Source organism: Lygodium microphyllum, chromosome 16 (assembly GCF_053477565.2).
Source record: "Lygodium microphyllum isolate KBCC chromosome 16, Lygodium_microphyllum_v1.1.10, whole genome shotgun sequence".
In the NCBI taxonomy this organism is placed as follows: domain Eukaryota; kingdom Viridiplantae; phylum Streptophyta; class Polypodiopsida; order Schizaeales; family Lygodiaceae; genus Lygodium; species Lygodium microphyllum.
The window spans coordinates 7,329,683-7,351,617 of record NC_141150.1 but is presented as its reverse complement, the minus strand read 5'-3'; the positions used below and the strand labels follow the sequence as shown (position 1 = coordinate 7,351,617).

General features: G+C 47.2%; 1 protein-coding gene across 3 annotated transcripts in view; it reads left to right on the top strand.

The window, feature by feature from the left end:
- The window catches only part of LOC148022499 (TatD related DNase), a 77,647-nt gene extending 56,008 nt beyond the window's left edge, over positions 1-21,639 (top strand). For 2 of the 3 annotated variants that reach the window (XM_087695470.1, XM_087695471.1), the window contains exons 3-7: positions 18,678-18,728; positions 18,902-19,002; positions 19,102-19,255; positions 19,380-19,604; positions 21,218-21,639. In XM_087695470.1, coding sequence (XP_087551596.1) covers positions 18,678-18,728; positions 18,902-19,002; positions 19,102-19,255; positions 19,380-19,604; positions 21,218-21,331 — 645 coding nt within the window. In that variant the 3' untranslated portion in view covers positions 21,332-21,639. Of the gene's footprint in view, positions 1-14,218; positions 14,301-18,677; positions 18,729-18,901; positions 19,003-19,101; positions 19,256-19,379; positions 19,605-21,217 lie in introns of all 3 variants that reach the window. The other variant, XM_087695468.1, reaches the window with a different exon arrangement.
- Positions 21,640-21,935: the final 296 nt, after the last annotated feature.

The following is a 21,935-nucleotide window of genomic DNA, read 5'->3' as shown; positions in this document are numbered from 1 at the left end:
CTTATTTGGCTTCAAAGGGGGTTGTTGTACCTCCACCCTTAGGGGGGCATCTTCTCATCATGATGTTTGTCACCCACCCATTAATCTTTTGGGGCGGTTGTCGTTGAGCAATCATTTTGCCTATTGATACCCAAGATCTTCAAAGACAGCCTAGATCGGGGCCTTGGAGATTTAGCCATGACTTGGTGATGAGGCCTTCGAATTCCTTCTAATTATGGAGCTAGTGGCTTCTCTCCCAAGGTGGAGTCAGGTTCTACAGTTCATCCCGTCTACCGTTCCTTACTACAGGTCACCTTTTACGTGGAAATCTTGGATCTTCGGGATCTTTTTCTTCATCATATCTCTCTTTACTCCTCTTTTCTCATCCCTTTTTGGGCCTGAGAGGGGGTGTTAAGAAACCACTTCTTCAATTCACACACTTCATTTTGGATTTCACACTGATAATCCCAAAAAGGGTTGGTGTATGCATTTTGGCTACTTTTTTAGTGGGCGTCCACATTGTGGTGTGCCATCCTAGGTAGCTTATGCCTATAAATAGGCAATCACTTCATTCATTCTTTACCACCCTACCACTCTTTAGTCTTTCTTCACCACATTCTTCGGTCACCACCACCACTTCCCTTCTCTCACCAGTCCCTTTCATTGCCCTTACACCCCTTCAAGAGAACATTGCGGTTCGTCGCTCGTGGCTGCCTTCACCCTTTCTCTTCTGCTTCAAAGGCCTTGTTCCAGCATCAGGCCTTGCATTTGGAGCATCTTTCACGTGGTGTCACCATCATCTGCTTGGCGACAACACCCTTCTCCATTATGCTCAACCCTTACTTGTGTTTTTCAAGTTGGAGGCCTTCTTCTTGCTTGGTATCATGCGTAATGATCTCTAGGTTGGCGTTAGTTTCCTAGCCTTTGGCGACAATATCCATCATCGAGCATCAGTGATTTTATCTCTCCATCATAGGGGTATCGGGACCTTCGCTTTTGCAGCTTGGCTCCTCTTCTATCACTTGGCATCACTTGTTTATCAGAAGGGCTATTGGGACCTACGTTTTTGTAGCCTAGCTCCTCCGCCATCACCTGGTGTCACTTGTTTACCACAGGGGTTGTTGGGACCTATGTTTTTGCAGCCTAGCTTCTCGTCCATCACATGGCATCATTGCTTTGTCATAAAGGTTGCTGGGACATGTTTTTGCAACCCCGGCTCATCCTGCATTATGTGGCGTTATCCGCCTTGTGTGAGCATCTAGGTTTTCGGATTCTTGATGGAGGATCGAGACAAGTTCTTTCTTTAGGCTATGAGGAGCATGGCGTCTACAAGTTGCAGTCTTCTTTTGCCTTGACTTCTCTTCTTCTTATCTCTCAAACTTAGTCCGCCAAGCTTTGGTATGCTTAGCCACCTCAATTATGATTACCTTTGGAAGGCATCTAAGGGCCAGTTTGTTTGAGGTTTGCCGGATATTGTGGTGAGCCAGCAGCCTTGTGTATCCTGCATCTGTGTGAAGCAGGCTAGTGATGTTGTTCCTAGCAAGGCTTCGAGGTGGTCTTCAACACCCTTGGAGCTTGTTTCTACCGATTTTTATGGACCGATGAGGATGGAGTCCCTTAGAGGAAGCTTGTATTTCATGCTAATTGTGGATGATTATAGCAAGATGACATGGGCCTATTTCTTGAAGCTGAAGTCAAAGGCTTTCTCCAACTTTAAGGATTGGTTGCTCTTTGAGAAGAAGCGACCGGGTTAGAAGCTGAAGACCTTACGATCGAATAAGGGAGGAGAATTTGTTTCTAATGAGTTTGCTCGTTTTTGTTCAAATTGTGGTATTCACCAGGAGTTTGCCAATAGAAACACCCCTCAGGAGAATGACATCTTGGAGCGCAAGAATTGCAGTGATCGAGATGGCCCGTATCATGTTGGATACCTCAATGTTTATGGGCCGAGGCTGTGGCTACTACAGTTCACATCCTTAGTCATTCGTCTACTTCCATTGTTGTTGGTATGACTCCATGTGAGGGCGTACTTTGGGTCCAGGCCAGATGTTTCATATTTCAGGGTTTATGGGTGTGATGCCTATGTCACATCCCGAAGACACAGTGTGACAAATGTGAAACGGCTTCCAAGATTCAGGTGTTTGTGGGCTATAGCTTGCAGTCTCAAGGCTACCGATTATATGATCTTGTTAAACGAGATGTCTACATGAGCCGTGATGTTTGATTCGTGGAGATTCCAGCTCCAGAGGGGGGTGAGGATCACCGTGTTCTTGGAGATCCCGTTGATAGCTGGGCCCCAACGATTGTTCCTATGGAGCCTGTGCCTCTTGAGGAGTCTTCTTTGTATAAGGAGCTTAGTTCCTAGCCACCGGACTCACCGATTGCTCCTTTGCCATCGTTGGAACTTCTAGAAACTTCAGCAGATAGAGAGCCACGAGGCAAGGTCCGGTCTCCTCCTCGTTGGGCTTGTCACACGCTCCGAGATTTAGGGATTGAGGGGAGTTGAGGAGTGGCTATTCATATTCTAGGATGCAAGGTGTAAGCTCATGGGGAAATTTGTGACTGACCGAACATGCATCTGTTCGGTGTGGATGCTGCTGATGAGGAGGAGAAACTGTGAGGCATGCAAGTGCGCTTTGCCGCTGGTCTGGATGGTGAACTCCAGTCCCCCATGGTGGCCCTTGGCCGGACCATAGGGCTGATAGATGTTCTAGGTGGTACTATCAATGCATCTATCAGCCATGTTGAGAATCGCGACTCTGTACATTGGTAGAAATGGGCCGCCTGTGCCGGGGGCCACTTGATCACGTCCCTTGAAGCTCTCCACTGTGGAGGGGCTCAAAAGATAATGCTCAAGTGTGGAACCTCGACACCAGTCCACCAGTTGATGTCCATCATGCAACCTGGCCACTGTTGTGTAAACTGTTCTAATCCTTCATCTCCCATCCACTAGGAGGTGTGATCCGCCACTTGACTCTTCAACTCCTCCTCAATCTATGTAGTCGTCCACTCCCTTGAGTAAGAGGACTGAAGAAAAAAGGCATAGTTTGGTCCATCCGGTGGTGCTAGTAGATGGACCTTGCCCCTCCTTGACTTACGAACCATGAAGATCCCCACCTCTAGAGGTAGTGGAAACTCTTTGCGCTGCGCAACTCGCAGGTAGGACCATGGGCCACTGCGGAAGAACTCCTGTGGCAACAGCTGTGTCTGTCTCGGGAAGGTGTGGCGGGTGGCAGGTGTTAGAGAGATCACAGCCAGGCAGGTTTCAGCCTGGTGCAGTCCAGTCGGACTGCATGCAGTCGGATAGCACAGTCGGACTGCCACGTGGCAGTCCGACCCTGCAGCAGGCAGTCGGATGCAGCCGATTGGGCATTTCTGGCGCCCTATTTCTGGCAGATCTCGGCTATAAATACCCGACGTCTCCAGCAGTCTGGTCACTCTTCTCTGTCGCAGATTACAGACCGGTGCCGTGCAGATTTCTGTCTCTGTTCACAGATTTCAGACAGCAGACAGTGCAGACTGCAGCAGACTTCGAGGTGGACAGCAGGTCGCATCGTCGAGGTGGAGACACGCAGTCCAGCGCACTGCGCCCGTGTATATCTTTGTATTCAGCATTCTTTATACAGCAGATCTTCATCGTCCACTGTCTCTTTCTCTCCCTTCTCTCTCTCTCAGTCCTACGCTTCCGCACTGCTGCACTCTGACATGGTATCAGAGCAGTGTTTGAGGGCTGACTGAGCGCAGAATCAACCTGAAGGGGAGTTTCCATCGTGACACAAATTTGCGTTTTTTGCGTTTAAGGGCAGACAGGAGGGCTGCGCCTTGGAACAAGGCTGAAACGAGTGTGGGCGCACAGGAAAGGAGTACAGGTGGTGGATTTGCTGCTGTTTACTGCTGTTTGACGCGGAGGAAGTTTGAGTTTTCAACCTAAAAGTGCAGGTTTTGCTTTTTCATCGCCTCCGGCGGGTGAAGAAGCTTCGGGACGCGGAAGAGCCTTAGTAGGCTGAGTTTACCCAGTCAGAGGGGGCTGCTTTTGCGTTTGAGAAGGCATTGCAGGTGAAGATGTCTACAGAGATGGACTTGGAGTTCCAGGCGATTATGGACCGGAAGGTGCCTGTCTTACCGGCTCTTCCTACAGATCAGAAGCTCGACGGCGACAACTACCGCATTTGGCGCGTTATGATGTTGGCCATCCTTGAGTCCTATGATTTGGCGGAGTTGGTATAGGAGGATATTGACCGGCCTTCGGTAAGAGATGAGTCCAAACTCTCTTCCGATGCTCGTGCGGAGTTGGCCAGGGCCCAGTCTCATTGGGACAAACTGAATGCCAGGATTCGATCCTTTCTCTTTCTATCATGCACTACAGCCGTGATCGCTCACATCGAGCACTTGACGGTGGCTCGTGAGATATGACTGGAGCTTGATCAAATGTACAATCGGATGACCTTGATGAAGAGGGTTTCTTTGGAGGTACAGATGCGGACCTTGTCCGTCAACAAGTCTTCTTCGCTAAGGGAACACATTAACAAGCTAAGGCAGCTACAGATGCAGGTTCAGAATGCGGGGAAGCCGATTTCCTCCGAAGACATGGCGATCACACTATTGTCCCAGTTGCCGCCACGATTCGGTACAGTTTACTCTGCCCTTATTGCTTCGGGGTGAGAGTCTACTCTTCGCTGGGAAGAGTTGGTTCCTATGGTCTTGGACCAAGAGGAACAGTTAAAGGGACAGAATGCTTCCAAGTCGGAGGCGTTGACAGGTCAAGCCTCTCAGAAGAAGGGGAAGGACCAAAAGAAGAAGAAGGGGGATAACAAGTCCAAGAAGGACAAGGAGAAGGACAAGGACAAAGACTCCACATGTCATATTTGTGGAAAGACTGGCCATTGGAAGAAGGATTGCCCTGACAAAGACTCGAAGGACACCAAGAAGAAGGAAACCAAGGATTCTGGAGCAGTGGCTGCACCCTCATCAGCTGCATTTCTACATCTAGTTGTCATTGAGGACGCTTCACCAAATGCTTCTGATGCTGCGATGACGGTTCCCCAAGCTCGAGAGTGGATTGTTGATAGTGGTGCCTCACGGCACATGACTCCTTCATCAGATGGTGTTGCCCAGCTGCGACCTTCGCATGGGCAGGTTCTCATTGAAGACAGCTCTTCAGTTTCTGTTGCAGGTCGGGGTAAGATGCAGCTTATTCCGGATGGACGAGGTGGCACCCATACCTCAGAGGTTTTGCATGTACCAGGATTAGGGTACCATCTCCTTTCAGTCCATAAGATTTGCTCCCTTGGTCTTTTGGTGGAGTTTGACAGTTCTACTGTGCGAGTCCTTGATCGTGAATCGAGGAAGGTTCTATCATCTGGATATGAGGAGAACGGCATTTACAAACTGAAGTCTTTCACTGCCCTCTCTACTCTTCTTCTTACCTCACAGTCACAGTCTGAGTTATGGCATGCTCGGTTTGGTCACCTGAACTATGACTATCTTCGGAGGGCGTCACGTGGACAGCTTGTTCGAGGGTTGCCGGATATAGTGGTGAGCCAGCAGCCATGTGTCTCCTGCATACGGGGGAAGCAGCGTAGGGATGCCATTTCCCACACAGCTTCGTGGCGGTCTACTTCACCGATGGAGCTAGTATCTACGGATCTATGTGGCCCTATGAGGAATGAGTCCCTGCGTGGGAGCTCGTACTTCATGCTGATCGTGGATGACTACAGCAGGATGACATGGGCCTATTTTTTGGCACTAAAGTCAGAAGCTTTCTCGCACTTCAAGGATTGGCTTCTCTTTGAGGAGAACCGATCAGGCCGGAAGTTGAAGACCTTGCGATCCGACAAGGGAGGTGAATTTGTGTCTAATGAATTTGCTCGGTTTTGTGCAGATAGAGGAATTCACCAGGAGTTTGCCAATACCAATACTCCTCAAGAAAATGGTATTCTAGAACGGAAGAACCGCAGTGTGATCGAGATGGCGCGCACCATGATGGCGCACCGACAGACCCCTCAGGTTCTGTGGGCCGAGGCTGTGGCTACTGCAGTCCACATTTTTAATCGATCCCCTACTTCGGCCGTGGAAGGGATGACTCCATTTGAGGCTTATTTTAGGACGAAGCCAGATGTTTCTTACTTTCGAGTCTTTGGGTGTGATGCCTATGTTCACATTCCCAAGGCTCACCGTGATAAATTTGAAGCGGCTTCCCGCAAATAGGTATTTGTTGGCTACAGCTCCTAGTCCCAAGGCTACTGACTGTATGATCCCGTCAAGCGGGATGTGTACACTAGCCGTGATGTCCGGTTTGTGGAGGTTCCGGCTTCTTCAACGGGTGAGGAGCATCCCGTTCTTGGAGATCCAGGGGAGAGTTGGGCTCCTTCTACAGTTCCACTGGAGCCCGTGCCTTTTGATTATGATTCTGTTTCTGACACAGAGTCTACTGTTCCACCGGACCCTTCTGAGGAGTTAACACTGGTGGATATTCCAGAGTCTTCTGCTGATGGAGAACGACGAGGGGAGGTTCGGCCTCCTCCTCGCTGGGCCCGTGACACACTCCGTGATTCAGGGATCGAGGGGGTTCCTGAGGAGTGGGGACCGCAGGATGGTCCGCGGCGGTCACGGAGGCACCAGGCGCATTCTTCGGAGCTTGTTTGCTCCAATTATTGTTTGATGTCCCGTGTTATGCAGGATCGAGAGCCCACCTCCGTGAAGGAGGCTTTACAATCCGCCCCATGGAAGAAAGCTATGGAAGCTGAGTTGGAGGCTATTGAGAGGAATGACACTTGGTCACTTGTGCCACACCCCCCGAAGAAGAAGGTGATTGGAGTCAAGTGGGTCTTCAAGACCAAATATCTCAGTGATGGTACTTTGGATAAGCACAAGGCTCGCCTTGTTGCTAAGGGTTTTGCCCAGCGCCCAGGGATTGACTGTCATGACACCTTTGCCCCCACAGCTCGTATGGCAACCATTAGAGCTGTTCTTGCTTTGGCTGGCCATAGGAGATGGCTTGTTTATCAGTTGGATGTGAAGTCGGCCTTCCTGAATGGTGATTTGAAGGAGGAGATCTACGTAGAGCAGCCTCCTGGCTTTGGTTCTTCAGATGGGAAAGTCTACAGGTTGAAGAAGGCCTTGTATGGCCTCAAGTAGGCCCCGCGAGCTTGGAACGAGAAGATTGATTCATTCCTCCAGTCTCAGTTGGGATATCGGCGGTCCAAGGCCGATCCGCAGCTGTATGTTCACACTTCCGAGGATGGTTGTGTGCTGTTTGTATTATATGTTGATGATTTGATTGTCACAGGTGATGATGCACAGCAGGTCCAGGAGACAAAGTCAGCTTTACATCGGACGTTCGAGATGACGGATTTGGGGCTACTCCATTTCTTTTTAGGCCATGAGATTTATCAGTCTCAGAGGGGGATCTTTCTCTCCCAACAGAGATATGTACAGGAGCTCTTGGTGTCTTTTGAGATGGAAGATTGTCGGGCCCTCTCTACTCCTATGGATCCGAACTGGAAGGCCACTTCCCATTCAGCTTCTCCTTTGGCGGATGCGTCCTGCTATCGACAGTTGATAGGGTCTTTGATTTGGCTTTTCAACACGAGGGTTGATCTATGTTTTGCTGTTGGGCTCTTGGCAGGGTTCATGAGTGAACCTAAGACGGTGCATTGGCAGGCTGCTCAGAGGATACTTCGGTATCTGAGAGGGACGTCTGATTTGGGGATTCATTACCCCGCAGGGACAGATGGGTCAGATCTTGTACTTGTAGGTTGGAGCGACTCGGACTGGGCCGGTGACGTGGACCACAGGCGGTCTACAACAGGTTACTGCTTTACTTTGGGTGCAGGTGTTATTTCATGGAGTAGCAAGAAGCAGCCCACGGTAGCCCTTTCGTCTACTGAGGCGGAGTATCGGGCCGCGTCTTCTACCACATGCGAGGTTGTGTGGCTTCGGAGATTGTTGGAGGAGCTTGGGTGTCCCCAGACTTGTCCTACATTGCTGCGATGTGACAATGAAAGTTGCATTGCCTTGGCGAGGAATCCTGTTTTTCATGCCCGGACGAAGCACATCGAGATCCAGTACCACTTCATCCGAGAAAAGCTTTTGGATGAGACCATCACTGTGGAGTATTGCAAGACGGAGGATAATCTTGCGGATTTGTTTACGAAGGCGCTTCCTCAGGCTCTACTTCGGCAACATTCCAGATCCCTCAGGCTTCTGCCCTGCCCAGGCTCTGAGAGGGGGTGTTAGAGAGATCACAGCCAGGCAGGTTTCAGCCTGGTGCAGTCCAGTTGGACTGCACAGTCGGACTGCCACGTGGCAGTCCGACCCTGCAGCAGGCAGTCGGCTGCATTTTAATGCAGCCGACTGGGCATTTCTGGTGCCCTATTTCTGGCAGATCTCGGCTATAAATACCCGACGTCTCCAGCAGTCTGGTCACTCTTCTCTGTTGCAGATTACAGACCGGTGCCGTGCAGATTTCTGTCTCTGTTCACAGATTTCAGACAGCAGACAGTGCAGACTGCAGCAGACTTCGAGGTGGACAGCAGGTCGCATCGTCGAGGTGGAGACACGCAGTCCAGCGCACTGCGCCCGTGTATATCTTTGTATTCAGCATTCTTTATACAGCAGATCTTCATCGTCCATTGTCTCTTTCTCTCCCTTCTCTCTCTGCGTTCTCTCTCTCTCTCAGTCCTATGCTTTTGCACCGCTTCACTCTGACAGCAGGGGCAGATGAGTTGGTGGCTGTGTGGGAGGGGGAAGATTGCTGGTGCGTGGAGGAGGTAGGTGTGTGTGGCTTATCACCTCCTGTGGGAGGAGGGGGAGGTGGATTTGGGGGGGCTCACCTGACGTGGGTATGGATCAGGGGGGGTGCTCGGTAGGGGGGGTGGTGGGAGGGGGAGAGGATCGAGGGATGGTGGGACGGATGGAGATGCATGGCGGGTGTTGGGGGGGGGGGGGGTGGCGGCCCTTGCAAGGGGGGGCTGTGGGCCAAGGTCAGTTGGGGGGCGGGGCATGGGATGTTGGGGGGGGGGGGGGGAGGTTGGGTGAGGAGACTGTGGGAACTCAGGCGAGGCAGTGTGTGGCGCGGGTGGAGAATGTGGGGGGCTGCGGTCCTGTCGGGTGGGACGGACAGGGGGGGCTGTGGAGTGCTTTGCCGAGGGGGGTCTCACGCTTGCCTGCACCTTGCTGACGAGGCTGGGTCTGAGGAGCTGGCTGAGCCTCCCCTTGCCGTCTCCCTCTCTGTCGTCTCTGGACCCATGTGAAGCCGTCAGCGTCCACCTGCCGATTTGTGGGCAGAGCCGCCTTGCCTCCGAAATGCGTACAAACTGCTACTTGATGCCCAAAGTCGTGGAAGCGCAAACATTGCCTTGGTTGCCCGGTCACAATGACCTGCTGCCTAAAGGAGTGCCTGCCTGCCTCAATCTCTAGGAGTTGTGGGATATTCTTGACCTCTTTCATTGCCACCCGTACCTTTGGGACTCCTGCTGTTGTCACTGCATCTGCGAAAGACACGGAAAGGACAGTGCCGAAGAGCTGTCCAAAGTCTTCCACCAACTGGCGATACTCTATTGCGAGGCCGGGGAAAAGAAGGGTGATTGGGTGCCGAAGAAACCTGTTGTGGAGTGCGAATGCCTCCACAGTAAAGCCAATGTACCAAGGAACCATGCATATGACCGCCTTCGTGGACGCATATGGTGAACTGGCGAGTAACTTGCGAGCTGCGTCTGCCGAGCTGAGCCGGACCATGAAGATCCCTTGGCCGAATAGGACTGCCTCCACGGTCTGCGTTGTGCTGATGCGCAACGTAGAGTGAAGCCAGTCCCGAAGCTAGGCCTTGGCTGGGGAATGTCATACTAGCTGACCATAAATCGTTGTTTCCATTAGCTCCAACTTCTTAGCTCGGACGGCTAAGAGTTGCTCCTTAGAGAGGACTACGCGCAAGGTCTTTGATTAGGGGGCGCTCGCTGAGTGCGCCGGCGTCCAACCATAGGTTTCCATTGCGTGTCCCTTATGGGAGAACCTAGTTGTAGGTGCTACCGAGATACACATTGGAGTATGTATATGTGTTGAGGAGGAGTGGACTCAGTCGATATAGGGTTGGGGTATTCTGATTCCAGGGAGAGCTATGTGGGTCTCGGTGAGAGTGGAGGAGGCACTCATTGGTTTGTTGGCCATTTACGTCCCGAATGGCCAATGAGAGAGGAGATAGTTTTGGACCACCCTCAGTCAGTCTCTACCACAGGTTGATCACTAGATGGTAGGGGGTGACTTTAACATGGTGGACTCTCTTAAGGACAGGAGAGGCAGATGCACAGAAATCATTAGGGTAGGAGAGCAGGTTGCTTGGGAGGAGTTCTTATTCCAGATTAGAGGCCAGGACCCATGGTTCACATCAGAGTTTGGTAGGACCACAGGCTCACTTCAGTTCTCCAGGAGAGACAGGGCAATAGGAGCCAGGACTTTCTCAAGGATTGATCGATTTTATGTGGATGACTGGGCCTGCGCGATAGAGGCGGCCTCATAGGCATCATACCTGGCACGACCCTCTCAGACCACTCACCGACCCAGAACAAGGAGGAGACAGAGCCTTCTAGAGAAGGAAAGAGCTGCTAGGGCATCATTGGTTGCCTTACAGAGGGAGGAGGAGAGACGACCGGGATGCGGATGGATAGTTGAGAGGATGCATACCGCCAGGGAAGAGATTGACTCCATGAAGGAAGCTAGATTAGAGTACATATTTCATGCGAGAGCCTCTTTTTGGACTCAGTTTGGGGACAGGGTCAACATGGATTTTTTCCTCACCACAGGGCCTAAACACTCTAGACAGGGTGTTTGGAGACTCAGAAGAGCTGATGGATCCATTGCACAGGGCCCTTGAGAGGTGACAGGTGGCCACACAATACTATACATCCCTTCTAGGATCCACTACTAGACCCCTTGGATATGAGAGAGATAGAGAAGCAGGTTGGCAGAGCACGCAGAGGGTGGTTACAGATAGGATGAGCAGAAATCTGATGGCCCATTTTATAGAGGAGTTGGAGGAGGCACTTTGGGCACTACCCTCAGGTAAGTGTCCAGGGGAAGATGGACTAGATAAATCCTTCTTTGTGAGCTATTGGGATCTTATCAAAAAAGGCCTTCACTCAGCCTTTCAGGAGATTATGGCATCAGAGACTATGCCAGAGAGGCTCTTTGAGGGGCTGATTCGTCTTATCCCGAAAGGAAGTGGAGATAGATTGGAGATATCACAATGGAGACCGATCACCTTGCTTGGAACTGCCTATAAGATCCTCGCAAAGGCGATTAGTCTCAGGCTGGCACCATTGATGTCAGATATTATACACCCCACTCAGACAAGATTCGTCCGAGAGCGCAGCATCTTGGACAACATCTTCACCTTTTGGGAGATCACAGCTTTGGCTAGATCCAGGAGGCAAAGACCTTATTGTGCTCCTTCTCGACTTTGAGAAGGCATATGATTGCGTGGATTGGGAGTTCCTGGAGGGCACAATGCTGAGGATGGGCTTTCCAGAGCAGTGGGTCAAGGGTGTAGCGGCTCTCTATTCTTTAGCACATAGCCAGGTCATGACTGGAGGGGCAAGAGGAGATAGATTCAACATCCATAGATTAGTTAGACAGGGATGCCCACTTGCTCCGTTCTTGTTTCTATTTGTAGCAGAGGCCATGAGCTCCTTCTTGAGAGATAGATCTACAGGTTTCAGAGGCATCAGGCTACCCATCCTTGAATTTGAGGAGCTTCTTGATGTGGAGTTTGCTGATGATACAACAGTTTACTTAGATGGGAATGAGGGGAACTTTAAAGCCTTTTTAATAGCCATAGAGACATTTTGCAAAGCATCAGGAGCACTAGTTAATTGGCACAAATCTTTTGGATTTTGGATATGCGACACTAGATTGCTAGAGTGGCGACCACATCAGGATTTCACATGGGTTCCCCGCGGGACCACTTAAGAGATATCTCGGATGCCATGTGGGGATTGACATTACCTCAGAGCAGCAGTTGGCACCCCTCCTTTTGAGCATCAGACAGAAGCTTTTGTATTGGAGCTTGGCGAAACTCTAATTGGCAGGAAGAGTAGTGGTTGCCAACCAAGTTCTTCTTGCGACCATGTGGTACATCACTTCTTGTTGGGCATTCTCTAGGTCGTGTATTGGCTAGGTGAAATGCCTCATCAGGAACTTCATTTGGTCAGGAGGAGATGGGAGTCCAGCCAGAGCAAAGGTGGCTTGGGATGCCATCATATAGCCTAGATCCAAAGGAGGATTGGGGATCATAGACCCAGATAGTCAGAGCAAAGCCTTATTCGTCAAGCTCATTGTCAGGGGTCTGCTTCCAAGTGAGGAGCCCTAGAAGAAACTTCTGATGGGGAGGATAGAGGACTTGACACCTATACATGGAGGACCATGGCAGCCCAGCATTCGCTGGATATTTCAGGAGATCAGCACCAGAGATTTAGGGAGGAGCTTCGAGGTCAGATTTGCAGCTGCCATTATTAGAGCTTGGAGATCTGTATCTCCAAGGCTCCACCAGCTCCCCCCGACTACTATTGGAGAGAAGAGGAGACAGCCTCTTCTTTTTAATCATTATTTGAGATCAGAATCAGGCCACACCATTGGGCAGCGGACACACTTATCATGGGGGAGATTCTCTTTATAGGTCGCTACATCAGTGGGGGAGTGGTTTGCATTTCAGGAGTTACCACACGGGACCCAAAGGCAGAGATTACATGGTCTTAGGGGAGCCAGGGCTATGATTGAGGCCGTGATGGAAGGGGTTCCACTAGATTGGCAAACTGGAACAGCTTCTTTTCAGACTTGGATTGGTCTTTTCTCTAGAGGGGATATCCTTCTAGCAGTCATTGCATCTAGCAGAGACAGGGCATTCACTTTCACAGTTGAGGAGGATGGCCGCCTCCAGCGAGAGGACCTTGACCTTGCAGCACTCAGTGGCTACTCCAGGCAGAGAATGAGAGTAGTGGCACACTTTCAAAGAAATTGGCACATAGACCCAGACCCAACCACTTGTCTTATAGATGGATGGAGATATTGGGCATAGCAGAGGAAGCCTCTACAGAGAATTCAGTGGGATCCAGGAGAGTGGGTGTGGAGGGATCCCTTCCTTGATAGGCCATCCGACATCCCCTTCTTTGGCTACACTACTAGATTGGGACGGAGGATACAGATGAGCAAGATTAGAGCACAGCCTGCAGCCACCCCTCATTGGCATAGAGAGGGAGTCTTAGATGAGTTTCTATATGACTTTTGGAGGCGGCTACATGACAGCTTCAGGTCCAGGAAGATATCTCTCTTTCTATGGCTTCTAGCCCATAGGAGTTTAGCAGCTGGCACTTGGCTTGGATAGGGCAGGAACCCAGTGGCTTGCGCGCGATGTGGTGTGGCAAAGGAGAGACAGAGACATTGCCTGTGGGACTGTCCTAGAGCCCAAGAGATTTGGAGGAGAGCTCTTAGGATAGTATTCCATGGTACTGAAGAGTCCATGGTGGCGACATGGGGGGCTGCAGCTTGGGTCACAGACAGAGGTCCAGCTTACGGCTATGAGGACACTCAGGGGAGCATTTCTTTTCTCATCGTTGGACAGCATCTGAGCAGGATCCCTACCCTAGACTATTCACAGATACAGTGGACTCAGGGACATTGTTACAGATGGGAGCTGATTTCCAGCATTATAGCTTGGTACATATGGACTGCGAGATGTAGCCAGGTCATTGATCTTCAGGATATACCCACTAGGGAGTCTCTATCGAGGATTTGGACAGAGATAGTCCATACTCTCCGTGGGAGATGGGAGAGGTTGCAGGGCAGCTCTGAAAGGATGAGGAAGAAAAGAGAGGCTTTCCTGAGGATTTGGGATTCAGACACCTTCTTTCACACTACCCCTCAGATGGTCTGGCACTTTAGCCCACTAGATTGGTCGTTTACACAACCATTGTATCTTTGATGTACTTAGTTACTCTTCACAGAGTTTTTTGTACTTTGTATTTATTTTAGGGGGACTTTCTCCGAGGTGTAATTAATAGAATTCTCTTTTCTTGGACAAAAAAAAGTTTGTATGGAGTTTTATTGGGGTGCTATTTTTTTAGAACACTTTTGTTTTAATGGTTGATGGATTTGGGGTACTTAGAGGTTTACTAGCATATTTTTATGATTGGTTGGGACTTATTGCCAATCCTTTTCACTGATTTGTTATATGCATGTGCAATGAAAGGTATGTAGAAACTCGTTCATCAAATTGGATTGAAAGATTGCGGGCTATGCTTGATGTTGTCCCAAGTGCAGCTTTGGGGGAGGTGTGTTTTCTTCTTAGCCTCAGGTGAATTATCCTGTTTGTGTGTGAATCAAGTATGCATTTTTCATGTCCTCTTGGTAGTTTCCCATTGCCCTCACAAATGTGCAAGAAAAGCAATATTAACCAATTTTAATTTTGGAATCTCCTTATAGTCTAGGATTTTTTCTGTTGTTATATTGTAGTGAATATCTGAACTAAGACAGGTATTTGAGCCCAATAGTACTTAACTTTTTATCTGAAAATTTTTGGGTTCTTAAAAACAAAGTATTACATTAGGTTTGATCAAGGAATATTAAAAGTTTTTAAAAACGATAATTCTTTTAATAAATCCCCTCAGGATGAAATATGTGGAGCAAAGTGCAAGATTAGCCCTATAAGAGACTTGCAAAATATACAAAAATAACACAAGGAGAAGCCTATTATATAGCCTAAGTAAATAACCAACTTGGAGGTCTGTAGTGCCAGAGCATGTGGACTCAAAATGAAAGAAAGTGCCAGAATAACCCTGAGAAAATGTCTCTTCTCCTCCTCATAGACTTTGCATCCGCTTTCATCTCCCATGGAGCGTGAACAATCTTTCTCCATATCTTCGAGTGTCTCTGCAGTGGATATATCCAGTAAGTGTATAGCTTGACTGTATGATAGTCCAAATAAAGCAATGATACTGCCTACCAACTTCCATGTGTGATGATGCCCCTTGGTCTACTTTATCTGTGATTGTTTTATCCACCTAAAAACCAACTATTTGTCATAATGCTGTGCAACTTTGTGGTTTAATCTTTGTGAATGGATTTAACATCTACTCGCCACCTAAGAGATTCAAAATGTACAGCAATGATTTTATATAAAAAAGTGCTTGCAACTAAGAGGCCTTTACTTTGTAGTATCATTTCTCCAATGAGTTCAAAACATAGTCACAGGTGATGGTCTTTTTTGGGCTTGATAATTGTGAGGATGGTAGCTTCTTTCTGTCTCGCATCCCATTCCATGTGACTATTTAGTCAAGTGATGGCAATTCCTCCCCATCTCCAATCCCCGCCAGTCCCCATCCCTCTTGCGTCACTTGTGACCATGCTACAAGGTATACTTGATGGAAACAGGGGTGCAAATAAAGGGTGCAATAGGATTCTCTAATACCAAGCAAGACTCAAGTGGATTTGATCCCCTAGTGTTCTGGAAGTAGCCTCCTCACTCATCGTGCATCAGAAAGTCTTTGACTGAAACCCATGATCCCATGGAGGAAGTGCGGTCCTCTTTGGTTGCAACGTGAAGGAGAATGAAGGCAAAGAAAATGGAAGAACTATAAATGGTCCTAGGGTTGAACCCCTGAATGAAACACCCTTAGTATGTATAGTGTGCTGCTATAATAGATCCAAATTAGAAAACTGGACGACCATGAACTAGAGAGGATGAAAATATGATCTGACCATCAACTAGTTGACCTAAAATGGTTGTGGACACAAATTGCAAAATTGATGCCTGGACATGGCATAGGCATGGCACATGTTGTGTTGATATGGAGCTGGTCACTTACTCCCAACACCTCTCAGCAACATAAAGGTGAAGAAGAACTTGAATGAGATAAAGGCTCACAAAAACATATGTATAATTAAATGAGGGGCAAAATATGGTTCCCTTCTTAACCAAAGAAAGATACAATCACTGAGATCCAATTTTGAGTCTATAAAAGAGAGATCCAAGGCTGTTGATGGGTAGTGCCTTTGTGAACTCATCAACTATATTGTCCCACATAGAGACATATTCCAATTAAAGAGTTGTAAGCTCAATCTGCTCACGGATAAGATGGTAATGAAACCCAATGTGCTTGGTCCCTGAACAAAAAACCTAGGTTCAAGCTAGGGTAATGGTGCTTTTGTTGTCGGAGAGGATGGCAGCACACTTACTGTGGGAGTGCACTAACTCTTGAAGAAGCTGGCAAAGGTATATGAGCTCAAGGGCAGCATCATAAGAGATGTTATTGGGTGTTGTCATGCATTCTATGCTGTTTTTGTTAGCCCTAGCATTTCCGTATAGAACCTCTCATAAAGAATCCCATGAGAATGAGTCGCTCGAAGATACAACAATACCTGCACTGTGGCATATGCCAATGGGAATAGAGACGTCTCTGCATAAAAGAATTGAGGATGTGGTGGCTAGTTGTGCAATAACTTAAACAAAAGAAGGTTAAACCCCAAGTTTGAACATAAAGGACCTCAGAAACTGATCTGTGGCCCTATCAGTCTGGTAACGAAGGAATAGTTCCCATACTACAAACTACCACAATCGACTTGTCACCAATAGCGACAAACTCCCTTGTGTCTGGAGATTCTAGAACCACTCTGGTGGCTAGTAGCTCCACTGCACTTTGGAGATGCCAAGGTCATCTCCTCTGGTGCATCACAGAGTAATAAACATGGATTCTGTGTCCATGGCTATTATCCGATGCCTTCACTTCCTTTGAGTGATGCAAGTGAGGAGGAAGCTTCTGCCAACACTGATTCTTCATATGATTGCCTTGCTTGCAAGCAGTTGCTTCTTGGAAGGTCCTTCCTTCTCCTTCTTTCCCTTGTCCTCCTTTTCTTTCTTACTCTTCTCCTGTTGTTTTCCTCCCCCGCTAGACCCAACAGTGAAGACCTGTTGACTCGAACCAGATCCACTAAATGTCTCAGAATGCCAAGCAGCCACCTACTTAAGCACTAATGAACCAACTCCTCCCATGTCCAAGTATCATGTGCTTGTAAGGTGAGGAAACTGGATCAAAAGATATCACATTTGGGGGTTGGAAGATAGGTAAGTAGTGTAATTGCAAGATCCCTAGGATCCACCACTTGTCCAGAGGGACCCAACTCTAACCAAATTTGCTCCATCTTGTTGATGTGATCCCTTATGGTAGGAGACTCGAATGGTCCATTTGTGAAGCCACATCTCCAAATGCAAGCTGATGAGAGAGAGTGTGAATCTCACCGAAGTTCTGAAGCTTGGTCCGCACTTGTGTTGCAGCAGGTAACTCCTTTACATGAACACACTGTCTGTATAGTTCAAGAATAAGAACGTCAAAGCTCGGGCATTGATCCTGTCCCAAAGTTCACCCAGTCCAGAGAATCTCCATCATCAAGAGTAGGAATGGGGTGGGAATCAGCAGAGAAATCAATTTCCAGATCTCAAAGGTGTTGAGAATGAACTAAGCCTTTACCATCCAGAGCAAATAGTTAGAGCCATCCAACTTTTGTGCACCTGGGTCATTGGGGAGAATAGGAACATGCCCTGCAGGTACAAGCCAAGAGAAAGGAGGCTCTGACATCAGAACCACTATAGTCTGTCAGGAAGAAGAGGTAGCTGAAGAAACATCAAACTTACCCACGCTGAAGAAACTCCAAGTTGTACCTCTGTTGTACAAAGATGAGATACCTATGAGATGGTAGGCAGCTGCCCACCAAATGCGAGAGCTCCAGGCTATCCAAATGGCCGTCCACCTCAAGACACAAGGTCTACTGCTATCTGGGAAGAAAGGCAGCAGCAAACATTCCAGAAACTGTGAAGTGCAGCCTTCAGGTCCCAACATGTGTAGACTAGCAAAACACAAGGGAGTGGTGGATGTCCATGGGTAGTGCATAGCTGAACACAGTCTGCTCAGACCTGCTGCAAGCTGAAGGACCACCGAAACACCTCAGAATGAAGCTGTCCAGCCCAAAAGCAGCATCAGGATGGCAGATGCAAGGGCTAGCTACAGCAGATCCTTCCCAGAAGAAGCACAGCACCAGGGGCAAGTAATACAAGGCTGGGAGAATGTTGCACTGCTCAAGACAAGGATGCAGCAGTCCGTATGCAGGGTTTGGCAGGCTGGTAGAGGCAGCAACAGCTAGGTGCGAAGGCTGGGCTTGACCTATCTAGTGTTCTAAATCAGATGGAGAAGATGAATATCCATTGTACTGAGTAAGAATGATCTTGTCCTGGAGTTCTCTTTCATTGAAACATTGCTGTCCACTACTTTGCTGCTCTAAATAGCTTCCACGGCCCACATTATTAGAGAAACTCCTTGCAAAGGTTAGCTGGAATCTTCCCCTAGGTGGCTGGCCTTGTATCCCTTGAGAATTAATGCCATAAATGCTTCCAATCAGGTCTTCATTCCTTTGTGATGGTTTTCCTACTTCATAATTGCTATTTGGAATGCCTTTGGCTAGCATTGGTGCTTAGTTTGTTCATACTTGTAGAAACTCATAATCTTGGAAAGACAGAAAGTTTGTATATTCATAATCATGCTCCTGCAATGTTAAAGCCTTCAGCTATGTTCTGGTGTTCCCAAAAAGATTGTTTAATGTTTTCTTCTGCACCTTGATCCATTTTGGTTGATAACCCATAGCATCTGCTTTTATTTTAGGCTGGCTTAGACAAAGGAACACGCGGAAGGGCAATTGACTTTTCAGCACAGGCAAGTTTGCTACAAAACAGGTCATTCAAATTGTTTTGCTTGCAGATTTTTCAAACATCTTCGCTGCTTGCACGAAACTGTCATTTACAAACTGTTACAGGGATACAAAATTGGGCTTTGGTATTCACCACAAAATTCACCTTCTTTGCATTTATATTATGATACACCTGCAGGTGGATGTCTTGAAACAACAGCTGCTGCTTGCAAAGGAATTTCACAGACCGGTCTCTGTGCATTGTGTACGTGCATTTGGTGAACTCCATGAGATTCTTAAGTAAGCTTCTTGGAAGGTTGAAATGCTTGTATATGGAGATAGTTATCTGGATCTAAACGGAAAGGAGCTCCATTTCAAATTTTTAATGGCATGAAACAGGGAAACAGGACCATTTCCAGCTGGTGTTATATTACATTCTTACCTGGGATCAGCAGAGATGGTACAACCATTTGCAAAGCAAGGCTCATATTTCTCCTTTTCTGGGTTTCTTACTTCCCTAAATACTAGGAAAGCTCAGAAAATGTTACGGGAGGTAATTGTTGATTCTAACACTTGTAATTCCTTTTGCTTTTTTCAGTAGAATCAAGCAAATTAAGAAAATTTTAACTGCTGCAGCAAGTTGTTTAGAAGGTGTTTAAACACTTTCTTTGTAGCAGGTTCCTTTGGACCGATTATTACTTGAGACTGATGCTCCTGATGCACTTCCTCAAACAAATACATCTTCTCTGATGTGGGTTCCTGGAGATACAGAAGCTCCAGAGTCCAGAACAGAAGAGTCTCATGGGCCTGACCATGCTGCAAAGGACAAAGAGGTTCAACCTCAAGATAAACAGAGACCCAAATATTCTCATGCCTTAAATCATCCTGCAAACATCAAATCTGTAAGTTCTAACCACAAGTATGAGATTTACATGCAGTAAGTAAACTAGGGAACCAGCAAGGTGTAGATGCTTGGTTTCTTATTACATTCAATGAATCCTTAAATTTATCTATCTCTAAAACACAATGTAAGATTGGTCTACGGTGATTGAGCAATTGATGCCTACAGTTATTTTCCTGTTTATTAAGTCATCTGAATCTCTATAAAATCAACATGTCCCTGATTTGTGCAGTTAATTCACACTCTAGAATGAGATAAAATTGGGCTATTCACTGGGCAGAGGAGAGTTTATCTATGCCCTTAAGGTTTTGGTGGCTGGTGGAAATCGCCAGATATGCATGCCATAGTGTGCTGATAGGCCACCTCTCTGAAAGGTTGCATGATGCAAATGTGTGATAGTGATTTCTCAAGTTCATTGCATGCATGCTTGGATCCTAGTTCACAACATCTATGATCTGAATCTGAAAACTCTAACATAACCTTGCATCACATATGCCCAATGTGGATTCCACATGTCAAGTGAAATGCCCAAAATTGGAAATAGAAAGTGGTAATTTGCCAAGGGCACACTTGATGACCTTGGTAAAGCCCCAACTATAGGAGTTGCAAACACAACTGGGAATACCTACTCAAAAGAATCTACAAGGTATAGATTATAGCCCATCCTGCAAAAGTTGTCTAACCACTAACTGTAACACCTTTCTCTTTACAACACACAACCTTCTTAATTTCTGCACAACTGGCTTTGCTCTCTCCTGTATTTATATGGTGCTTTACACTGTTAATACCTCTAATGGGTTATAATCAGCAGCAAACAGCTTTGGTAACCTGCTGAAGGTTCTGCAACTCTCTTGCTTTTTGCATCCTTGCCTAACAATTTGACTAAATCGGCCATTGATAGATTCATACCAGCATTGTGGACTTTATGAACAAGCTTAGGTTGATCCTTGCAACTGACTGGCACCCCCTCCACATCCCTCATTACGATATTGGTTTCCCAATCCTAAACTCCATCTGTTTTGCCAGAAGCTCACCACCAGTTTCTCTTGATGCAATTTTATTTTCAGCTTCTGATTCTGCAACTTTGCCTGGACTGATCATTTATTCACATATCAAAAGTAATTCTCCTATGCTTAGCTTAATCAACATAAAGCTTACACTGACATCTGTACCAATCCTGTCTAAACTTCATTCCATTTAGCCAAGGCCTAGTGCTACATGAAATAGATTTGTCTTATGAGTGGGAAACCATGACTTCCATGCATTGAATCTTAGTATTGTTTGCCAGTTTCACTTGACTGAGGGGGTTAATGGTTTCTGCAAGTCAATTTATGCATTGTTGCAGGTAGTGCTGGAGTTTGTCATACCTTTTGCTGTTATATATTGATTTTTGTATAGACTTTTAAAGTCTTGCATGCAACATTGCTTTATGTTTATTTTGTAATATGTACATTTGATTATATTACGATATGCCTTCCCATTCCCACCTTTAGAGTAATGTTCTCCTGCAAAAAGACCACTACAGAGCAATTTAGAACTTGCGAATCAGACTAGTTCTGACCAAGACATTGACTGGTGTATCACTAACCAGTACAGAGTTGTTCACACAACCAGGTACTGGATTACGTTGCTTCAACACTGGGCATGCCAGAAGAGGATGTGGCTTGTTCTTCCTATAACAATGCAAGGCAGCTATTTTCCTACAAGGGTTCCAAAGTAATGGATTGACTGTTACCTTTCTGACAATGCAATACTGGTGTCAAATGTGGTCTATACATATACCTTCTGAACTCTGAATATTTAGAGCAGGTTGGTTTTTGTTTGTTTAAGTTGGAGTTCACAAAGTTCGGTCAGTGTACTAATGTAGAATAAGAGACCATGCAAACTTAATAGTTGCCAAGGACAGGGCATTTGGGTTTGGATGGTTAAGGTAACTGTGTTGCAGGATTGCCTCTCTTTTTAAAAATGAGAGAACTGAAAATTGTTTCAAGATAAAATGACAGTTTTTATACTGAGGTTAACTGGCTTGATCAAAATGTGCTCCCTTCATGATAACTGAAAAAGAAGTGCAGTTTTTTAAAGGCTAGCGACATCCTCATGAATTACTTCAGCTGAGTGAGTGACCACGTGATTCTTAACTTCATCATGATGCAGCCATGCTCGCATTGTTTAATGAGCTGATGCTCAGGTAAGTCTCAGTGCTTCTTTCCTTGGCCCTTGAGCTTCTGCCTTCTGAATGGGACCCAAAGTTGTTGGCTGCATACAAATGCAGTGGCTTCTTTCATTGTCGTCCTGTTTCCTCTGTTTGCCTTTGCTTTGGTCTTCATTTGCC